Genomic DNA, 23,101 nt, shown 5'->3' with positions numbered 1-23,101 from the left:
TACCTACCAGCATCCCTTCTTCACATCAATTTATGAAAAGAGAACGAAAATAAGAACGTGGGTTCATCTACAAGGAATTTCGTTTGAAAATACAATTCACAAATTCACACAAGTGAGCTGTTCAAAAGGATAAAGGCTTTCTTTTATATGGTTGAGAATAAAATGCGTAGCTGTTTTTCTGCTCCCTTTCTGGTTCTCGGTACTCCTAGAGAGGATCCTAGAGAAGATGGGGGGGGCGGGGGGTGTCTTCATTAGCACTTTGGCAGATGCTTGTTGGACACTGTTGGTATTTTAAATTTGCTACTGGCCGTATTGCTCTAGTAAACTAGAATGAACGGCGAACAGTCAGCTCGGCTTCTGTGGGAAATGCGATGGGAACATACCAAACGAAGTACACACAATTAATTTCCTATTATTTTTATTTCCTACCAAAAGAAACTGCTACATTTCCAGAATGTTTAAAAATTGTAACAATTTGTATACATTAGTGAATAACAGAGTTACAACTTCTGCGTAGATTTAAAACCAACACGGCAGGTTGAAATCTGTACTGAGCTCTGTTAATTGATTGACTTCGCCTACAAATGCCATTTAGATTATAAGACCACTGATGTTCTAAATACAAAAAAACCCGCTCATTTTAAAGGCAAGCCAGTAGCTTTTTTAAAAATCAGCTTTAACTTTTTGATTTTATTTAAAAGGAGCCGGGCTTCTCAAATAGTTTTAGGGGGAAAAACAATAGTAGCTTAGTTTCCCCGTAGACAGTTTACAAAACTGCTTAAATTAAACACCAAAGACCCATCTCTTATGAGTAGACGTTGCTCTAATCTAAAAAGTCTGTGAACCCTCATAGACCAAAATGAGCAAACATTTAAAAACCTATTTTAAAAATAGGTAACTGGTTTAAAAAGAAAAAACGAAAATGCATCGGGGTGAGGTAGTAGTCACAGTGCATCCAGAAATATCAACTCTAAGGGCTGAAGGGCAATACCCAGAGCAGCCTTTCCGATTCCAAGTGCTTCCTGCGGGCAGCTATTGCAAGGTACGAGAATGCAGTCTGACTAGTATGCGTGACACCGTATTCCAACCTAGAGCTAGATCGCTGGAAAAGAGTGGCTGCAATGAATATATAACATCTGTTGCAATAACCAGACACGCTCTATGCTTGTTCCTGCGCTTTAGCGAGTATATACACTTGGAGCTAGACTGTAGGTTTAAGGGCAGTACCCACTTAAATGTACTTCGCGTGAACTTGCCCCTCTCTCCATATTGGTTCGATCCCTACAAGCTTTGACTGAATTTCCAAAATTTAAGAAACGATACTGTGCAAAATCCCACGCAACTCCCCCTTTATACCCAACGCTCATCTGCCCTGCCAACGAGCCAGATGATAGACGGGACTTCTGCTGTTAGGGCCATACCCCTCTTGCTAAGGATCCAGCAAAAAGCCCCTCAGCCCAGGTGCTGCGCTCGGAGCTCAAACACCGACCGCCACTTTTCTACTCCTGCCTTTGATTTCCGGCGTACAGCTGCCTGCACAGCACTAAGAGGGTACAGGTACGTGCTGTTGGCTGCCTTTTGTTCCTTCAGTTCACAGTCCTGCTGGTTAACGGCTAGCCACCGAGGTATCTGTACGCTGATCTTCTCAGAGCTCTAACTCAGCAGGCTATTCGAGTTTTAAAAGCACTTCGCTCCTCCATGATCACCGAGAGTTTGACCAGTTCAGTCAGGTATCACTAAGTTTCTTACCCCGTCTAGTACCTCTCCAAATGATAATTTCACAAAGTTCATCAAATCGAGTTCTAAATGAGTCAAGGCCAGCTAAAGGAATAGAAAGTTTTTTTTTTTTTCAGGTAAGCACAATTACTGTTTAATGCTAAGACACCTACAGTATATCCGTATTCTGCGATGGGGGAACCTTTAAAAAAACCAACAAAACAAACCACCAAACCACCAGGACATTGCAGGAAGGGGTGTCTTGTCAAAATGAACGCTGCCTCTGGGAGCGGGAATGGGAAAAGGCAACTAATTACATTCAAAATCTACAGCAACTCTCACGCGTTCCCTTTCCGAAGAGGCTTACTTTTTGCTTCTTAATATACTAGCATGGCAAAAAATGAAGTGCAATAGCTAATTCTAGACAGAGGGTCTAAGAATGAAAACATGACAACCTTGGTGCAATCCAAGAAATTCAGTTGAGCTGGTGGAAGAATTTTATCTAAGTATCAAGTGCATTTTTTTTTTTTTTTTTTGCTGTTCACACTTTAGTTATTGCTCAATAACTATCAAAAAAACAGAGGAAATACTTTCAGTTATAAGTATCAAGTGTATTTTTTTTTTTTTTTTTTTGCTGTTCACACTTTAGTTATTGCTCAATAACTATCAAAAAGAACAGAGGAATACTTTCAGTTTAGTTTTATTATATTATAACAGATCTGCAACTACAGCTTATTTCAGCCAAAACATTTTTGTATTCCAAACTCTTAAAAAATATCTACATTAATCATATTTTTCTATTCTTAAAAATAAAAAAAAAAAAAATCTACCTAGCATACCAATGCTGCTACAGCACTTGAAAGGGTGCATTACTTATGTAAATTCTACGGTAAATGTAATTACTCTTGCAGTCATTGTTCTTCCTTTTTTTCTTCTCTGCTGCTTTGGCTTCAGGTTTCAAAAAGTTTGTTAAAAGCTGTTCCAACTTCTGAAACCATGTCAGAGGCAGTCATTGAACGTCCGAATTTTTGAAAGGCTTGGTGGTTAGACTGCCTCGTAAGAGAGCAAGCTCCAAATGCAGCCACTAGAAAGGGATTTTGACTAAAAGGAAAAAAAAAAAAACACAACACAAAACAACCAACATTATAAACGAAATCTGAACACTCTTGCGTAATTCATAAGGTGGTGGACATAATCCCTGTACCCGTAAATGTTTGTCAGCATTGTCGGGAAGGCCTCTTAAGCAAACATCTGTGTTTCTCAGACTCTTGCACTGCAGAGCACCTTTGGCTGAATATTTTTTAACAAATACTTCCCTTCCCGTGGCACAGCCTGTGACTGAGTGAGAAAACACCAGCAGGGCCGAAGGATGCAAGAGGAAAACATGCTTAAAAAGTGGGTAAGAAGGTGTTCCATGTCTAGTTTTACCGATGTGAAACTTCATCCTTTCCTTCAGAGGAAGACTGAAGTCTCACCTGGCAGCCGTTTAACTCCCTTTTTCCTCCCCACTCACTGAGTAGCTCAGTTTAGTTTGTATTGCAGGGGATGGGGGAAGGACGTGGGGATGCGGACAAAGAGGTGATTTTTAACAGGGCCATAGTCACTGCTCCGGGGCCTTCATTAGATCAGGGTACGGTGACAGGTGTAGACCACAGCAGAAATCAAGGCACACTCTCTTAATGCCTCCTACACGCTTACAAACTGCCTAAGAGAGTGTACCCAGCCCCAGCCCTCAAGTGCTGAACCTCCGCCGGAGAAGGCAGCACAGCCCCGCCACCTCCAGAGCACCTTCTCACAGGCTGGGCCACGGGAGCCGCTTCTGCTGCCTTACAGCACCAGAGCAGAGGAAAACAACTGCAGAGTAATTCAGCAGCCAGCCCTGGGCCCCAGCTGCTGGCCGGCTAAAAACCTCACGAAGTTCAGCCATGGCTGGGACATCGCTGCCGGTAAGTCACTAGGGACCTACTGACTCCTGCGCCAAGTAAGAGTGTTGTGAAGGATCACGACGTAAAACACAGGCAAAGCAGAACGTGAGTTTACAATTAGGTGTTACCAGGGCAGCTTTGAGTATCTTTTCCTTGAAAACAGCAACTTCATACACTCACCAAGGTGCAGGAGTGAGTATTTAAGCCACCCTGAGAGTCAATCCCAGATGCCCAAATACTGCTCTGAAACAAGAGCTGTGCACAGGCTTCTGGGCTCAAGACAGCTAAAGCACCTATTTCTGAGGTTACCGCATAACCGGTTTGATACACACCATGCTCCAAGGACATCACCTTAGCACCCTGTCTACTTAACAGGAGAATCCTACCTACTATACCATTAGCACCCCCGAAAGCCAGTGCAATCTTAATGTTTCGACATCCTGCTCTGCACAGACCCGTTTTGAAACAACAGAGCCAGGCACGAGCGCGGAAGGACTGGCTGGACAGCCTGCAGTGCAGCCTACAAGCTGATGCCCTAATTCACTGAACCCAAAAAGCTCCTCCTTTCCTGAAACACATGAGATAAACAGGATTGGTACAGCAGGTGTTTGAGAAGGGTCACCTTAACACCACCACAGGAGAAACAATGTATTGCTGATGCCAATTATACTCTCCCACTTTTCCTTCATCTATAAAATAAAGGAGTTTCTGAGCAAGCTGTTTCGAAAAGCCACGGGGGCCCAAGTCAGGAAAGCCTGGAGAACATGTGCTGCGTTTGCTAATCTCTCCAACAATTTAACACGGATCTGTTGTACACCACACAAAAATAAAGTCACCCTTTTAATGAAGTAAAACAAAATTCCTCCTTTAGCGGCAGCTGCAACTTCGGATACACAAACAATCTTGGTTTCGTTTTTCATTCTGGGTATGTTAGATTTCAGAATTTTAAAGTCTGGTTCAGCTGGTCCCTCAGTCCTCCTGGGGGACCTAGTGCAGTGCTCTCACAGTAATGCAAGCACAGACTAGTTAACTCCCATGGACATCGAACGGTGTGCATCTGCACGTAGCATCCAAAAGGCTACAAAAGATCTCCACTCCTCAAGCTTCAATAGCTCATTACTTCTTGGGAAGAGGGGCTGCTATTCCCTAACTGCTTGTGTCAGGGTTCCTTTCAGCTTTATTGAAAGCAGCTGCTTTCACGGAAAGACTATGTGACTATATGGACCAACTAGTCGGACAGGAATGGACATATTTAACTCAAGAGCCAACAGCCAGCTGCACGGCTGCTTTACGTACGACCAAACTGGACTGCCGTTTGGCCTTAAAATGGTTACCCTCTTTGAAACTGTATTTTATTTGCAAGTTTCAACTTACCTGCCCCACCAAATTACCTGGGTACAACGCAAGAGGATTCACCAAATTACAAAACCAAAGCTAAATGACACGTTTTTTGGATTATAGAGATGTTACTGCCAGTGACCACTTAAGTATTTTTCATGCTTTCTGCCCACGTTCAGTTGTTTTGAAAACACATGCCCCATACATGTATGTCCTTGGGAATCGATCCAGGTTCACACTCTTCTTCTGCCTCAAATTTGGCAGATGTTAGATTACTGAAGAGTTTGTCTTCTTAAAATTTTATTATGTAGCCTGCTCTAGAACACCTTACGTTTTTTAAAAGTACATGGATACCTTAGTCCCAACGACTCCAGTTTCATTCGGAAATTTCTATAGCAGGTCTACAACAGTTGCCATAAGAGAACACAGACTCACAAGAATTAAGAAGTTATTAATTAATATTCGTACCCATTTGTTTTTTCTGCTCCAGCAAGAAATGCCCAGTGCGCCAAGACTCCAAGAGAACCGGAAAGGAGGTCCCCCTGTCCACCACATCGCCGGCTGCTTCCTTCGTGACTGCATACAAGTACTATGAACAGACAAACCGAAAACAAAGTCACGTGCGTTTTTTCTTCCATTTGCAATGGTATCACTGTAGCTGTGAGGGTTAACCTCCAAGGCACACAGCAATTAACAGGTCAGAGATTAATCACAGGTAGCAGCATATGCTGAAATACACTATTCTTAAAAAAAAAAATTATCGCATTAACATTTTAAAAATACTTCTCTAATTACTTTTCAATCCCTCACAAATAACACCGCACAATGTATACACTTTCTCCACTTCACTCAGCCTGCACCGAAGATTCAGTCACTCATGAGTTTAGTGACTCATGTGAACTGATGCTGCCACGATGAGCAATCACCCCAAAATGGACCCACCTCCCTCCACAAAGCCATTGCACAAACGCAGCTCTCCAGAGTCTCTGACCTTCAGAGTTTACAAATGTAAACCAAGGTGTTTTACAGGGAGCAAATGCAAAACAGGACTAAAAACTCAAATCTTCTGCCACGCCCATCAGAAAGATATTTCACTGAAAACAGCCTTCTTCTTAGGCTTTGTAAAAACCATATGCAAAGAGAGATCTCTCTCTCTGCCGATCAACAGTGTCCTCAGCATCCGTGTATGTTTCTGTCAGCGGTGTCACTGTGGGTAGGCTCTGTCAGAATATCAGATGTTACCTTTCTATTTTAAATATACAAAGAACCTTGGTCAAACTGATCTCTCTGTGGAGCTGTAACAATGAAGAACATGCAAATGGTTTCACTCCTTTGTTCTCCGCTCTCAACAAGCCCAAGCAGGAAGCCTGAAGGATACGTGAGGCACACAAAAAGAAAACAGCATCAATTCTGCTGCCCTTCTCTAAACTCTCTTGTGGGCACGTATCTACCCTTAGCTTTCCTTCTTGCTTGGCTCTGAAAAAAACCCAGGAGAAATTTCTTTTCCTCTCCGAGGAGAACGGAAGAGCTGGCAGAATCATTGGTGGCCAAGTAGTGATCCTTCACATCTCCAGTCAGCTCCTGTGGAGCTACTCAGGTTCAGGACTATGCACACAATCTTTTGTGCGCTCCTGAGCATGCCAAGTGCACAAGCAAAGTATAAAGCAAGACACTGCTTGGACAACAGCTCTTATCTCAATTTTCTCAGGTCACCTGGGCTGGGTTTCTCCAAGGTGTATGAACAGAACAGCCCAGGCATTTTAGAGGGAGTACTACCCATATTTCTAAAAGGAATTTTTCTCTTACAAAATAATGGGAAAAATCTGCACAAACCTGAAGGACTTGCAGGTAAACTTTCTTAAATAGCAAGATGTAAAAAAACTACTTAACGCAAGCAAACCCTTTCCAGTTCATTTGCATGGTTCATTTCTGCTTTTTGTTACTCGGTGCAGCAAAGAATTGTATTTCACTTCCATTTCCTACCAACTCTTCCAGCAGTAATTGCTGGGCTCGTGAGGGCAGGCAGTTGTGCATTTTTGCTGCCACTGAGAGGGCAAAGATTCATTAGTCACCACGAACACAGCAGACACTGCTGCAGTGTTGCCAGCAGTTAATATTCCCAATCACTCTTCTCCCCTCCCCCCCAAATTAAGATTCTGGATGTGTTTCTCAGTGAGCAGTAGTTAATGTCAAATTTCACAAGTGCAATGCTCTTCTGAGTTAGCTATTTGAAGAAGGTATGCCCTTTTAGGTGACGTAGGTTTTGTTGTAGGGTTTGTTTTTTTTTTTTAATACAGTGCTTTGGAGAAATTACCTCTAATTCTGCTACTTTGAAGATGGTATCTCACAGGATTTTCACTTTGAGGGCTTGAACTCCTGGCAGGAGGCAGGATGGAAATCCTCTGTTCAAAAGCTTTGGGGCCTTCTGACTGACAGCTGAGCACAAGCCCCTGCTTATTAGCTGTATGTCACCATCTGCCACTATTCTGTAGCCCCACAACCTTACAGTCAGTTTTGAGCTGTACAGGAAAGCAAGATCTCCTCAAACTAGGCCAATTATAATACCTTGCTACCAAAAAAAGAAGTGGTCTTTTGTTTGTGGTTTTTTAAAAAGTAAGTCTCAAATATGTGCAGACTACCTCACAGGCAACAACAAAAGCAGACCTTTGTACTCTGCACAGAGATGCTGGAAAACAAACCCACGCAATAGCTTCAAAGAAGCAGAACTACAGGAAATTCACTTGAATGAGGGGGGGAAGGTATAATGCTCCAGCAATTCTTGCGCAGAGGCTCAGTTCCTCAAAGAACATCTCAAAATAAAAGTATGATGAACATTACAACAGGCAATGGGAAAAGGAATGAAAAACTCCTCTGAAGTATAGTCACCGTTAAGAGCTTTTAAAGTAAAAGAAGGAATCCCACACCACCATCAAGACAAACTGGCATACTGCCAAATCCACAAAGGACAAAGTCTTCCTGATGCTTTCCCCAGCCTTCTCCTAGAACAAAAAAAATAAAAGCGCTGTCTTCTCACTGCCCCAATCCAACATCCCCCACCAAGTATCTGTGATCCACTGGCCAGGTCAAGCAGTTCTTTAAGGACCAGGGGGGATGACAGCCTTATATGCTGCACTGAGTAGTGACAACCAGTGGCAGCGTTACAAGACCTCAATTAGATGGACATGACTGAATAGTCAGCGATGATGCCAAGAAGGCGGGTAGTTCTATTCCCTGGAGAGATGCAGAACGATGTATTTACATGAGGATGAAGTATTTTTCGGTCCATTGCTCAGTGAGGCTATACCATGTTCAACTAGGGACGAACATGTACATCAGAAAACCTAGAAAACGTGGTTCTTCCAGTCTGGAATAGCTGAGGAGACCTGGACAACAGGGAAACTGCAAAGACTGAAATCACCACAATGTGTCAATGTTGAAAGGCAGCAACCGGGGCCACTTAAGGTCAATTAGTCTGACACCACTCTCAATCAAAGTAATGGAGAGGTTCATCTATAGTTCAACTGACAGACCTTAAGAGATAGAAACACACAACCGATGCTGGTCAAATTGGCTGCTGGGGCAGGGTGTCCTGTTTTGGTTTTTAATAGGTCTGGGCTACCAAATCTGATGTCATTATTTCACAGGGTGATGAATCGAAAAAATAAGTCAGTATAATTAATAGACAGTCTTTTAATGAAAACTGATTTATGTCAAGCAGCTTTCTGAAAAAACCCTACTTCCTAGCACTTATCCTTATAGAGCATACGCATACTATCATAAGAAAAGGCTAGATGAAATAAAAATGGTATCACTGAAGAAATCGCTGAATGAAGTATGGCAAGGAGATCTGCTGGAGTCACAACCACCACAGCCCTGTTCCACACTTTCAACATAATCTCAGCGATTAAACAGCGCATAAATATTGCCAGAGCTGTACACAGCAAATACAACACGTCCCTCACATATAGTCACCCAGATTTCTTGCTTACCTAAGTCCATCGAAATGGTTTGTACTGAAATATGAGTGCAACAGAAACAAAAAACATGAAGGCTGTCATATTGACAGAAAATTGGAAAGTAGAAATTCAAGTAGGTTCCACACAATTCAAAATTCTGCCCCAGACTTCCTGGGTAACTATGGCCAAGTCATTTAGTAGCTCTATGCTTAATACATTTCAGGCCAGAAAGTAAGTTACCATCGCTCCCTTTTCAGCACTCCTTGAAGAGAAGGTAAACATCAGTATTTGCGGAAGCATTCAGACCATGGTGTGACGCTTAACTATACCATTGCCAGCAAGTTTTAAACTGAAGGAACTCCCAGTCCAAACTGTGTTGGCAGATCAAAGCCCAGAAGAATGACCCATTTACGGGTATTGCATGCTTAATTAAAAAACCAGCCTGTTATGCAACTGAAAATAGCTGCCCTGTCTTTGAACAAAAAAAAGAGGGAATTTAGTAGTTTTGCTGAGATCAAGCACTATGAGTTAACTGGGCAGCAGGAGTTTTGAAATGGCTGTACGCAGGCAGCCCTACTTAAAACACTAGCTCCTAGACACATTACAGTTAGAAAACCAAAGGCCCACATAGTATAAAAAGTAATGTACGTCTGTGTGTTCTTGATTTGCAACATTCATAGTAGTGAAAAAAAAACCCAACCCAAAACAGGGACTCATTTTTGATGTTTTTGTTTAGAACACAGAACGTGAAATATGGGATAGCTAAAGGTTAAACACGTAATACTGATGATGATAAAGAAGGCTAAAGAGCCAATGTGAAACATCACACTTACTGAGGCTGCAGACCAAAAGACAGCTTGGAGATTAAAATTTAGTTCTTGAATCTCGGATGTCCCGAACAAGTTCTTTGCATGTGTTTTCCTCTTACAAAGCAGGAGTATTACACTTATCCTAATGTGCTGAAGGATCCACGCAGGAAAAGTATGACCATTCTGACTTCTGATATGATCCAGCTGGATTAGATCAGCTAACATGAGCTACCCCACAGAACAACAAATACTCTCGTTTAATTAAAAAGCTTAAGATTTCCATTTTCTATGCAAAATAACATAGCTGTCAAGGACCATTTTGCTCCATCAACTGCAAGATTCAGGTTTAGACCATTATCAGATCTTGAGTAAAATCTTTTACCAATATACATCTCTGACCTGGCAGATGTTCATGAGTAGTAAGAAATTTATCTTTTTCCTTTTGCAAGTTAGTTCACAAAAGCACATAGCTGGAGATTGTGGACTCCCAGAAACATGTCCCAGAATGCATACAGACAGGAAAACCAGTGTTGATGACTTGGGCTGGAGAAATCACTCAACTGGTGTGGAAAACGTAAGTTGGCTTTTATATAAAGGGTGCTTATACTTTTGTATTCCCTAATCACACTTTTAAAACTTAGATAGGTCCTTGAGTGCGAGACACCAGGCAATTTAAGTTAAAAGAAAATAATCCAAATTTTATATTACGTTTCTTGGATAGGTGCAGGAGCCAGGGGATGGATGTGATGACAGATGAGCAGTGCCAGGGAGGCAGCAGGCTGGGCTGTGCATGCAATGGAGAGCACAGTGGCACAGTGGACAGGAACCACGACCTCCCTGTTCTGCTCACTCTGCAGAAGCAGGAGTGGAGACGAAGGTGCTGCCTCTCAGCTAAAATCTTGGCAAAATTTGCTGGGCAGCTGGACACCATAAGAGCTTTTAGCTAAGTGAGCTAAGGACTAACAAGCACTGAATAGCTTCCTTTCCGGCTGTGTAGGGAATGAATGGCAGAACTCAGAAGTACTGCTTGAGAATTTATGGCATTTTACCCCATATTCAGTACTCAGTAATCCCTCTCACATGCTTCTTTGCTTCTCTTGACCATAGCTTCAACTGGAGAGAAATGTTTGGCTACTGGCTCCAGGTAAAAGTAGTCACAGGCAGCAGCGGGCTGGTTACCCATAAAGTCTGCCTTTTGGAAGGGAGGAGAGAACAAACACAGGTACTGGGGAAAAATACAGAAAAACTCACTATAACATTAAAAAAAAAAAACCCAACCCAAAAATCAAAATCCTCTACTTCAAGGACCTAACCAAATTTTAAACATGTTAGGAACTAAGACTGGTATAACCACACTTTATTATTGACCAGTTCTCCAAAGAATAATAAAAAGAAAACCTTAGAGAGCTGTGCCATAGTGAATAAAAGCTGACTTACCTTTTACCCACAGGCTGAGTACTCATTCCTACCCTGGTCAGTGATGGCACTGATATCACCTACCAAGAGCATGGTGAAGCTCATCTTTGTAGAGCAGGGAATCAACAACTGTAGACCAAGCTATAATGTGAAATTGCAAAAGGAAAGAGAAAAAGAGTATATAAAACTTAATTTAAAATCTTGGTGATATGTTTACAGGGCAGTTGGCAGCTCTTAACTGAAACGGAGACAAATTTTAGAAAAATCTCCTTTATAGTGGAGGTCTGCTACTGATTTCACAGAGGCCACGTACGTGATTCAGTACTGATTTTAAGGCCGTAAGGAACCACCGGCATTATCTAATCTGATCTGTAAAAACAAACCTCAAAGGTGTCCAGACACTTCACAGTTTGGGAATCTATCAAAGTTCTAGGTATGTTATTGTCATAGCTAATTTCTTCGTCTGTTAATAAAATCTGCCTTACTTTTAATCTGAATTTATTAAGCTTCAGCTTCCAATCAGAATTTATTCTGTCTGTCTGCTCAGATTACAGAGCTATCTGCTGACAGTAATCCTTCACCAACACCTGCACCTCCAGCTCACTATCAAATCACCTGATAACCTTTTTCATCTTCAACTAACAGAAGTAAATTGTCTACTGAATTTCCTACAGACGCATGAGTAAAAGTATTGTGGAAATAACCACTACAATCACTCTCAAGCTATAAAGTATTCACCAAGCCAGTCTTCCCTGCTGCAAATTCGGCATCCTCAAAAAGCCTTCCTTCCACAACAGCCAAGCACAGAACGCTAAAGCTACATCATTAAGGTTGCAATTTCTGCTTTTCCTGGAGGGCATTGAGACTTACTTTTTTTCAGAAAGCATGCACGCAGTATATTCCCAAAGGAGAAAGTTTAAAAGTGATATACGGAAACTACAGTATCAGTGTGCTAAGCACATTTCAAGCAGGAAATGCCTGAAAATAGGTATGGCTTAAGCACTACAAAACGGATGCTGACATGAAAAATAAAAGGCAAGAGGAGTACACAGCTCTTTTCATATTTGATTGTGCTCAGAGGACATTGGCGAGGCAAGAGGAGTACACAGCTCTTTTCATAATATTTGATTGTGCTCAGAGGACATTGGCCTGAACCAATGATCTGGATTTCCCTCACACTGGAATCACCATGTACGTTTGTCTCAGCTGAAAAAAAAAGTGACATCAGATCAAAAGAACAGGCAGATGAAAAAAGCAGAAGTTAAGAACGAAAAACCTGGGAGAGAATTCAACGTCAGTCACACGACAACATGTTCTGTGTTGTGGCACAGAGCAGAGAGTAAATCTCCTTTCTCAATGTAATTTTGCATTTGAGAAGCTTTTAAGAATTGACTGACAGTAACTCCCAGACCCAAAGAACATTCTTGTTAGAAGGAAGCTGAAGTCTATAGTTTCTGCGAAATTCTCAGGAACCTTCTTGCAGGCAACACAAACCGTAAAAAACAGTGTTTGTAACAGACATTATAACCTGTGTTAAACCTGACAACTGCTTTTTTACAGCTCAGCAATGCTGCTTGTAATGCCTGTAATCCAGGAGAGAGAAAGCATCAGTGATAGAACCAAGGTAAGAACAAGAAAGCAGCCTATAGCTGGACATCAAACAATTGCTATAAAGGCACAGAACTGTTTTTATTTCAAATCAAAAAGCCACTTAACTAAGAGAAAAAAAAATCAGAACACAACAGAGACAAAGAACAAGGTGAGGGGAAAAAATAAAATCAACAAAAAGCCCCCAAAGCATACAAGACATACACCAAACTTGTGCCACACCTGAACATTCAAAACTGAAATTGGCAAGAGTTTCAGTTGTTTCCTGGTTTTTTGAATCCTGCATGACAAGCAACAATGGAGACTGAGCATCCCCTCTCTCCGGCAATGGTGGGGGTACACTTATCTCAAGAATAACAGCTCAAAAGGAGAACAGTGATATACTAGGTAATGTGCTCAATCTAAAGCACTCACCCAGTTTTCCCGACATTCATTAAAAAAAGCAACAATCCTGCATAAAGAGAACATGGTTGACATAAAAACAGAGAAAGAAGATACACTACAGTGCTCTAAAGCCCTCTAGCTGGCATAAACTGGAGCCAGGATATTTTATCCTCTGGCAGAGTTCATTCTCCCTTAAGCCTGGCCTGACTGTCCAAGGTTCCAAATCAAGTCTGCTATGGGTGCAAATACGACAGCAGACTTCATGCAGGGCAACTTGGGTACTATATGACCGATCAAAGTCCTTCACCACAGAGGTGTAACCATATTGCTTCCAGATCCCAGCTTGCTTCGCAGTCTGCTATAGTATCTGTACTAATGGGGGTAGGTGGAAGGTGGCTCTGCACAAACCAGTTGTCGTATTACATCTGTTTTTCTGTTATAAAAGACTCCCATGGCTCCCAATAATGAAGAATTGACTGTATATACAAAATGGTTCTGAAGCGGCATAAACATTTATCAGAGATTAGCATTTCAAGTAGTTAGAGGCAGAGCTGCTGCTTGTTATGTATGTGAAATAAGACCACGTAGTCAAAATGCAATGAAGTTACTCATGAATTAATTTTATACTGATGACAGTAAATGATCAGTATAAAAAGCATCAGACAGGCAGCTGATTTTATTAAGTATACTTTAACCATATTAGTAAGTGACTTTTAAAAAGTTGTAATGGCAATCTAGAGTTAATTTGTTGTTTGTTGTTTTTTTTTTTTAAATTGTCAGGGCTACTGTACAAGTCATACATGCACATGCTAGTCTACAGCATGGTGGACAGTATCAAGGAATTGAGCAGCTCATGAACCTCAAGACATCTTCATTTTTCAGACACACCAATATATGGTGAAACAATAATATTATTCTGTATTAATTTAGCAATGATATCTGCACTTATACAGACCATCTCAGCTAAGGATTTTAGAACAGTTCACAAAGAATAAAAAATTAATTTTTCAATACCTGTGTAATGTAAAACATATGTTATAGCCATTTAAATAAGAAATAAAATGAGCAACTTTTTTCAGCAAATAAATTCAGTTGAACTCTTAAAATATGAATTTACACAAATCATCTAAAGGCGATCTGCAAAGACAGCCATCCGTCCCCTTCAATCTTCAGGGGAATACAGTCAACCAGTTACTATATATAGTCCAACCACTGGAGTACGACTGAAAGCAAACAAACAAACAAAAAAAAAATCACATTGCTAAAAGCAAAAGGCTTCACTTACCTTTCTCTCCATCTGAAATAAGATCTCTTTCTCCCTTTTGAACAACTGTCAAATTCCCCATGGCTTGGCTGAGTCTTAATACACATCCATGATGATCACTACTGTCTACGGGGTCTCTAAGCTACAACACAAGAATTCCATACACAGTATAGATTTTGCTACTAGAACAACATCTCTAACACATGCTACTTCAGCGTATGTATGGGGAGGGGAAAGCATCATCATCAGTCTTTCCAAGTATTCTATACCCACTGCAGTGCCAAAAAATGCTTAAGAAAGACGAGTCTTTTTTAAAGAGCTCTGTTTAAGAATATGCACTGTCATGGCAATTATCCCATGGAATAAAAACCCAGAAGAATGCTTCTCTTGCATATAAGAAACAGCACATGATGTTTAACCCAGTAATAAACTGTTTATTTTCGAAGACTAAAAGACTGAACTTACACGTACTTAAATATCAAAAAGGAAAACAGCTCACCATGGCTTCATACAGTCTACTAAACTCCATATAGTTTGGAGTAAGAATAGCTCGCTGGTAGCCTTGAATGAGAGAAGGCTGCTGGGAAATGAGCCACAGTCCATCCTGCAAAAAAACAGTGAGAAGAACATTTACTGAATAGATTCTTAAATGTCAAACCATTGACTGAATCTAGAAAATACTTACAGCATCAATAATGATAGGAATTCCTTTGACTTTCGATTTTTCTATAATACCCTGCAAAAAAATGCAGATAACTTTAAGATGCTTGCTAATTTAAATCTCATAAGACTTGAAACAAATTCATACAATAAAACTGATCGTGTAAGTTGTTTTTACAAAATAAGATACAAAAAAATCTGTTATATTCTGCAAAGTAATATAAGACATTTTCGTATCAACTGGTAATGTTACAGTTACATTGTTCTCTCCCTGGTTCAAGTATAAGCAGTGTCAACAGGGTTTCCATAGCTGACGCCTTGGTGTTGATATGCAAACAAGCAATCAATCTCACTCACTCTCCCTGCTGTAGGAGGCATGCAATGCCAACAAAAGTCACACATAGTAGACATACATCTCCAATTAAAAAGAAAAGAAAAATCCAAATGAGTATTGCCGTGATAGAAATCTACCAATAACTATAACACTAGTTTTAGTTGCTTTTCTGATGATAGCCCCATTGCGGTATTTGAATTTATGTATAAGCAAACATCCCGAGACAAGCAGTACGTAAAACATGTCATTTGACTCATGGTCCTGGAGGTTTTATACTTTCAAAGCAAAACCAAGGCAGCCCAGGCAACAGACCATTTGCTAAAGTGTTTTTCAGCAAGCGGTATCTACCAGCAGACCGTATGCCCTTGTTCTCTCTCCTAACTGAGCAGTGGCAACGACTGCTACTCAAGCTTTTTTAATGAGCAATGGCTGACAGTCAAGTTTTTTTTTTTTAACGTTGGTCATTACCAACTTGTCTCTGAAGCTGGAGAGTTTATCTTTTTCCTGTATAAGATAACAGAGGATGGTATCCATCCAAAAGTCTAATTATTTTGAACGTTATCAAGCTCTTCAGATTAGCTATCATACGGCACTGAGCTCCACAGGTTAGCAAGACATTATCTAAGGAATAAGGAAGCAGTTTTTAATTAATTTTCAGGGTACTGAACATACCTCTATTCTTGTATTGTGGTCAAAAATAAACACCACCCACCTTGCTTCCTGTAAATTATGAATTATGGCATACACACATCCTTGCTAACTCATTCCTATCTGATTCTGATTTTTTCCAATACCAGTAGAAATCTTTCCCTTCTATTTTTAAATGGATGACCAGAATTTAGCAGCGTGCTTCAACCCAACACTACTTTTGTTTTGTTTGGGCACTGTTTGCATGATTTAAGTGTGAGACTGAAACACTACCCACTGCTCCAAGCCTGAGGACTTGTCTCGACACACAGCTGCAGCTACATTAGAAGCCACTGCAGAATAAAAACCTTTCCATGACATACACATGCTTGCACAGGTCTCGGCTTGGGCTGTGTGTCACAGACTGCCAGGTGCCCACCCTTGTTGGGATTCCAAGGGAACACCACAAGCCTTCTCTTATATTCAGTTACTTAAATAACTTTGAACCAATCGCAAGTTTTACACAACTCACACCATTCAGCTACTACTAAATTATTCAAATTTATGAATAAGTATCTTTAACAGCTGTGCAAGGATGGAATCTTAAAACATACCTAGAATTAGTTGTGGCATACTGAAAACCAGAGCGCCTTACTTTCAAAGCTTTTAAGAAATTTATGAGACAGTCATTTCTTTATTCATTAACGTTAATCTGCACAGATGTGCGCAGCTCAGTTTTCCTTCACAGAAGCTGTACTGCTTTGCCCCTGCTGTGTTAAGTTCATTAACAATTATGTTTAATTTGACTCACTTGGTTATAATAAAATAAGGCTGTGGATCTAGCAACCAGGTTTACATTTTTTTTTCCTGTATAAATGAATGTTATACATCCAACAGTCCAATTATTTTTGAACCATACTATGCTCTTCTGATTAGATATCATATGGCACTGAGCCCCAGAGGTTAGCAAGATATTATGCAAGAGAGCATTCAGATCATCCTCCCCCAATTTTTGAAGACACAAATACCATTCACTGCAACCTCATTTTCTAACTTGTTTTAATTAGAATATTTTTGTACATTAGCAGCTTCACCAAACTCCTTCAGTACACTTAAAATGATTACTGCTCCACTTCCCACTAATATGAATCACCAGTTTATTCTAGTAAGTCAACTTTAGTAAGCCAATCTTTCATGACACTTCATTTTTTAAAACCAAAAAAGGTTTCCCCAACAGATTCCATAAGGAAGTCTGAAGGAAGACACTAGATCTCAGAAGTCCTTATCCTTCCAAACTATTCTCTTAAATTAAGGTCAGGTTGGATGGGGCTCTGAGCAACCTGATCTAGTTGAAGATGTCCCTGCCCACGGCAGGGGGGTGGACTCGATGACCTTTAGAGGTCCCTTCCAACCCAAACTATTCTATGATTCTAAATTCATTATGAGCAATCCACAGAACTAATTTTCCTAAAGTTCTCTTCCCGAAACAGTTAAGGTTTGGCTGCTGCTGTTATTGTTTGGCCCCTTTTCATGTTTCCTCCTAACTGTCATCCTGACTACTGGTTAGAAGTTCTACTTTTGTCTATATATGTATCTAACAACAGGCTAAGTCAAGAATCCTGAAGATCCATTGTCCACCAAAAGAATGTAAGTTTAAGAAAAAAAAAAAAGAATGTGGAAGTTACAAAGCATGAAAGTACATGTACAGGTAAACAGCTTCTGGAAGGCTGGGTCACTGATACACTCCAGAGAAATAAGACATTTCTTCCTAATAACATTTTGAGTTCCTACCTCTCCAGCACGTCTTCCACAATCCTGAGACATTTGACCTCTGCTCTGAAGAGAAATTTCATCTTGCTAAGTAAAACCTACTGACCAAGCAACTTTTATTGCGTGCCGAGTCTCTGAGGTATCAGTTTCTATTCTAACATACTGAGTGATCATTGTTTTTTCTTTCTCTCCTTACAAAACAAATAATCAGGGGATACACAAAGTCCTTTGTCTTATTTAGAAAGCTCATTTTTGATTAAAAAAACCCCAATAAACCAAACCCAAACAAAAGAGTACCCTAATTATTTTCCTTTCCTCTTCCTTCCTTAAACCCAGACAGAAACTGCCTGGAGACAGACAAGGAACCTCAGAGAGGAAGTTCTGGGGAGGGAGGAGGTAATCTGGCAACTGTAATAAAGCAGAAACAGAGAGAAGAGAACCCCCATAAGGCAACCACCCGTTTGAAGGACACAACATTCGTTGGAGAACCTCTGTTTCCTATTGCTTGTGGACAGGACCCATCTCATCTGCTGCCATTTAAAGGCTCACCACTGGAGAGCAATTCATCTTAGACATCCGCATTTAGGGTGGGATGAATCACCAACAGATATACCTGCCTCTCCTCAGCTATCGCAGAGGGAGCAAAGACGCTTTACTGCTTTATTTTTAGACACCAAGAATTAGGGGAGATGAAGCCCACTTTTAAACACTCCATTACTGCAGATACTGTATTAAAAAAAATATATATATTTGCCTAAGAGGTGTTTACAGCAATAATGGCAACATCCTCTATGCAGAGTATTTTGTTCCTGGAAGCAAAAGTCATTTTTCAGCTGAATCTGTATCTTTATATTTAGCATGGACTTTCCTGGTTTAATACTTGTAGCTTACAGAAGAACCTTCACTGTTAATTGCACAATTAACACAGCTCAGAGTAACTTTACTTTCGCACCAAAACCTATTTAACCGTTTCTGATAGGACTCTATGTATGAGCAGGAACCATCTGTTCAGTTTTATCCCATGTAACAATTATTTATATGGGAAAGGATTTAGAAGAGAATATTGCTAATTAAAGAAATTAAGAAACGTTACTAAGACAAGACCTGAAATCCAAACACCAATCACACAAGTAAACAGCAACACATACAAGTATCAATGACAAAACCAAGACATCACCCCTTCCCTTCAAACAACACTTTGAATATTAAGATTTTGGAGATTCTAGCTCCAAGATATCCCAGTGGACCACCTTTCTGTGCACAGAATATATTATACCGTAACAGCGGTGGTTCAGCTTGGTGCAGAACAAGGCAGGTGCACTTCCTTCACTCGATTCCTAAGCACTCGAGGATATCCAGAAATGAAGGACTGGACTCACAGGGCAACCTTGGCACTAGCCACAAGTAGAGAGGACAATGAGGAGGAGGAGAGAGTGACATGCTGCTGTCATCCAACCTCATGACCTACAGTCACACTGGTTAGCTAAGATATTGAAGACTGATATCAAAGCTTCCTCTCCTAATAACTGAAGACCAAAGTTTAAGTTTCTACCCTAATTAAGCCAAAGGGGAAATGACCTGGGATTCACACATCCCATGAAGGTGCTGTATGGGACAACCTCCCACACAGTTATCATTTGTTAGTGGTACCAAGTACTCCACATTTAGGAATGCCCAAAACAGTATTTCAGTGATTGCAATTTTTGGTGGAGGTGGTTGAAGGGAGGAGAGCCAGAGGGGGTGAAATTAACCTGAATCTACTCCCACTCTACTCTTGAAATACAGAGTTTCCTGAAAAAAATCTTTATTCTGTGACTGGGTATCCAGGACTCGTATGCAAGCAACCTACTCAATAAGAACTGAAAAAGAAGTTGTGTCACAGTAGAAACCAGGCAGAGCGTCTGGGTAAACAAAAGAAGTTGTGTCACAGTAGAAACCAGGGCTCTATCTGGGTAAAGGTAACCCTTTACTGTAACTGGGAAAATTTACAAAGTAAGGGCGAAGAATTTATGTGTTTTAATTAATTCTTTTATTCTCATGGAAGCTATTCCTTGAAATGCAATGCATTCATTTTAGTAGAAATCTGTGTTCTCTGTCCCAACTTTCACATGGGAATTTTAAAATAGATTCCTAAAACCAAATTCCAATCTTTTTTTTTTTTTAAAAAAAAGAAACAAACCCAAAAACAAACAAACAAAAAAACCCCCACAACCCCCCCAACACACTGAAACCAGAACAACACACACATGAAATCAGAATCATTCAGGCTGGAAAAGACCACAGGAGGAAGAAGCTTGAAGGAACGAATGGACAGGCTACTGCTGAAAGAGGGCACAGTAATGCAGAAAAGCACGATACGATTTATCCATTTGATAGCCTGTGGCTGTGCTACAAAACACAAGATTCATCTGCACTGCACTAACATGGACATCCAGGACTCTTGCACACTTCCACAATTATTATGGAAAAAGGGAATGGGCTGAGATGAGCCAGTGCGAGACACTGGCTGCAAAAAACAGCTAGGAGGAGCATGGGGGGGAACATATGAGGGAAGAATAAATTGCTATGGAGCTTTTAGGTACAATCAAAGGATATCTAATCAGCCATGGAAGTCTTCACAGAGCAGCCACCCTGAGGCACCACGAGCAGATAGCAAGTGGTGCACTCATAGTGAGCACCCACAGCCTCTTGCAAAACACTGCAGTCTGGACTTCTCCACCCAAGTCCACGAGTCAGCAATAACGCACATGTCCTATTTACTCTGCCTGCATACAACAGCGTACAAGCTGGTTCTCCACGGCTCCTCGGAAAAGACAATTATGTACAGTTTTGCCCACACCTGACTTAGATATACTTTTCAGCTTTTTTAATTAGATGTGGATTGGCAGCAGAATGCCTGCCATGACTTTTAATATATTATTAGTTGTATCACTACTTGTGTTTTTCCTGATGAACTGGTTTAGCTACACAATAACTTTGGCATTTGGTGTTTGCAAAGGGAAGAATCAGGAAATTAGAGCCAGTGGTTTTAATAAATGATTGAATTTTAATGAAATAAACAGAAAACCACAATAGCAGCATATATAAAGCAACATCTATCCCACAACAGTAATTAATTTTCACTAAGGATGCATCACATTGTCATCTTTCTACCTTGCAAAGGAAAGATACTGCAGGCAAAGTTTCCTTTACTGACACCTGCAACGAACACTGCATTTTCTAGGTCCCTTCAAGAGTCATGTCTTGGCCTACTCTTGGCAGAGTTCCTTACCCGTGTGCTCAAAAAGAAGTTCAAGCTTCAGCATGCCATAATAATGGACAGCATTGACCACGACGACATCCAAACATTTTAGGAAGCAGCATAACCTTGCCTTCAGCCCACCAAAAGTGCATTCTACTGCAACCTGCAAGTGCCAAGTACGTAATTAAATCTTCTGCTAGATGTTCCAAAGTAAAGTTAAAATAACTTAGGAGAGCTGTTAAGCAGGTGAGGTCCTTTAAACAAGAGTTTGCACCCATACAGCTTGTTAATAACCGGATTTCTAAAAGAGAGTAATATCCTCGCTTGTCCAAACAGGTAACTGCCAGACCTCCTTGGCATCTGGGCAGTATGTGCCTTGCCAGTGAAACACCGTGCCTGCATTCACACATCTAAAACTCCAGCCCGCTGAGGCCTGCAGAGCAAGTCAATGCTACCCTATACTGTACTCCTCCGGCAGGGTAATCAAAGGCCTGCCCGTAGCCCAGGAGAGGTTGAAAGGCCCATTCTCTAAAAGCTCAGATACTACCTTCTGGAATGCTGGTTACATTAGGGTGACTGATAGCGCAGTCTACCTCCACTGCTCCAGTCCGTGCTACTGATTTGACAACACTGTACTGACTGGGGCTCCCGGCTGACTAAGCTGGAGTCGCCACACTCAAGGTGGCAAGAGTGACTAGCTTCTGGCTTAGTAGAGACATGCAAATGTGCATAACCTGGCACTAGTTAGGTCTCATACAACCTTAAATAATCAAAAAGGAGTGGCAGCCCCTTTTACAAAGAACCCTCTACTGAAAGCTAGGATCAGAAACTGCTGTTGAAATATTGCTTGTATATTTGCTATAATTGCTTGTATTTTCCGCATGGATGCTGCTCTCATCCAACAATCCTGAATCCATGGTTTTGTCTGGAACAGAGAGATAAAAGGGAAGAAACAGCCAGAGATTTCCCTGTAAATGCTGCAGCTGGAAGCATTTCTGCATGCCCCCCTCCCCAAGGTGCCCGGGAGGAACAAACAAGTTCGACCCCAACACACTACAAACCAACTCCTACAAATAGGCACTGAAAACCCTAGGAAGCATTTCTGCATTCCTTGCTTCAAGCCTGGATATAAATGCAGAGTTAGCAGGGACTCAGCTGTATAGAGGTCAGGATGCAGCTCTGTGGCGGAGATGCTTGGAAAATAGGCTTGGCAAGCAGAAGTTTGTAATCTTGCACAGCTAGAGATAGGCAAATATCCCAAGCTCAGGCTGTGCTCAAGGCTACACTCAGGGTTGGCGGGAGGGGGGAAGCTTCCCTAAATAGAATATATTTGATACAGGAGGTTTTGAAAAACGTTAAAAATGGAGTTCCACTGTTTGAGATTCTTCACATTAGAGCCATATTTTCAGTAACTGGTTTTGCTTTTTTATTTACCTGCTGGTGGAAACATGCAGTTAAGTCTGAAACTTGCTTTTATTAGTTCCCGCAAACCGATCCAAGAACTCATCCTCCCTTCAAACCTCAGCAACGTCAATCAAAATCTCACTTTGTGGACAAGATTTATATAAATCACCTTTCACTAGCCTAATTGCCTCAGTTTTAGTTTATATATTCCTGTATGCATAACTATCACTAGCTCATTAATCACTCCACTAGGCTCTCAAACCTCACATAAGAAATTATTAACTACTGCCCATCATTGGTACTACTTGAATGAAGAGTCACGTTACAGAGACAAGTATCTTTTCATTGAAACAAACAGCTTCTTTTTCTCATGGTTTATGCTCCATTCAATTTAACTGGGTCTTTTGTCTTTTAACTGTAGTACCACATGCTAGGCCCTGTTTTCTGAAACAGATTTTCAGGTGCACAGCAAAATACTTCATTTAAGCCAGGCAGAGGGTGATAAGGACTCTGAAGAGTACCCCACTACATCATCAAGCTCATTAAGTGCTTTGGGAAATGTTAAAAACTGTTGTTACAACTAACAAAGCTGAAGATGCTGTAGATGGCAGCTAATCAAAACTGTTCTATTCTACATTGAGAGAGGGGG

The 23,101-nt window shown here is 40.9% G+C and overlaps 1 protein-coding gene across 1 annotated transcript in view; it reads right to left on the bottom strand.

The window, feature by feature from the left end:
• Positions 1–2,400: 2,400 nt before the first annotated feature.
• Positions 2,401–23,101, bottom strand: part of NAXD (NAD(P)HX dehydratase) — a 47,044-nt gene continuing 26,343 nt past the window's right edge. The window contains exons 7-11 of the mRNA XM_009276057.2: positions 15,102–15,152; positions 14,916–15,020; positions 14,438–14,558; positions 5,448–5,568; positions 2,401–2,817 (exon numbers count right to left, since the gene is read on the bottom strand). Coding sequence (XP_009274332.1) covers positions 2,667–2,817; positions 5,448–5,568; positions 14,438–14,558; positions 14,916–15,020; positions 15,102–15,152 — 549 coding nt within the window. The 3' untranslated portion in view covers positions 2,401–2,666. The remainder of the gene's footprint in view (positions 2,818–5,447; positions 5,569–14,437; positions 14,559–14,915; positions 15,021–15,101; positions 15,153–23,101) is intronic.

Source organism: Aptenodytes forsteri, unplaced genomic scaffold (genome assembly GCF_000699145.1).
Source record: "Aptenodytes forsteri isolate BGI_AS27 unplaced genomic scaffold, ASM69914v1 Scaffold96, whole genome shotgun sequence".
NCBI classification, from domain to species: Eukaryota; Metazoa; Chordata; class Aves; order Sphenisciformes; family Spheniscidae; genus Aptenodytes; species Aptenodytes forsteri.
This window is presented reverse-complemented; position numbering and strand designations above follow the sequence as displayed.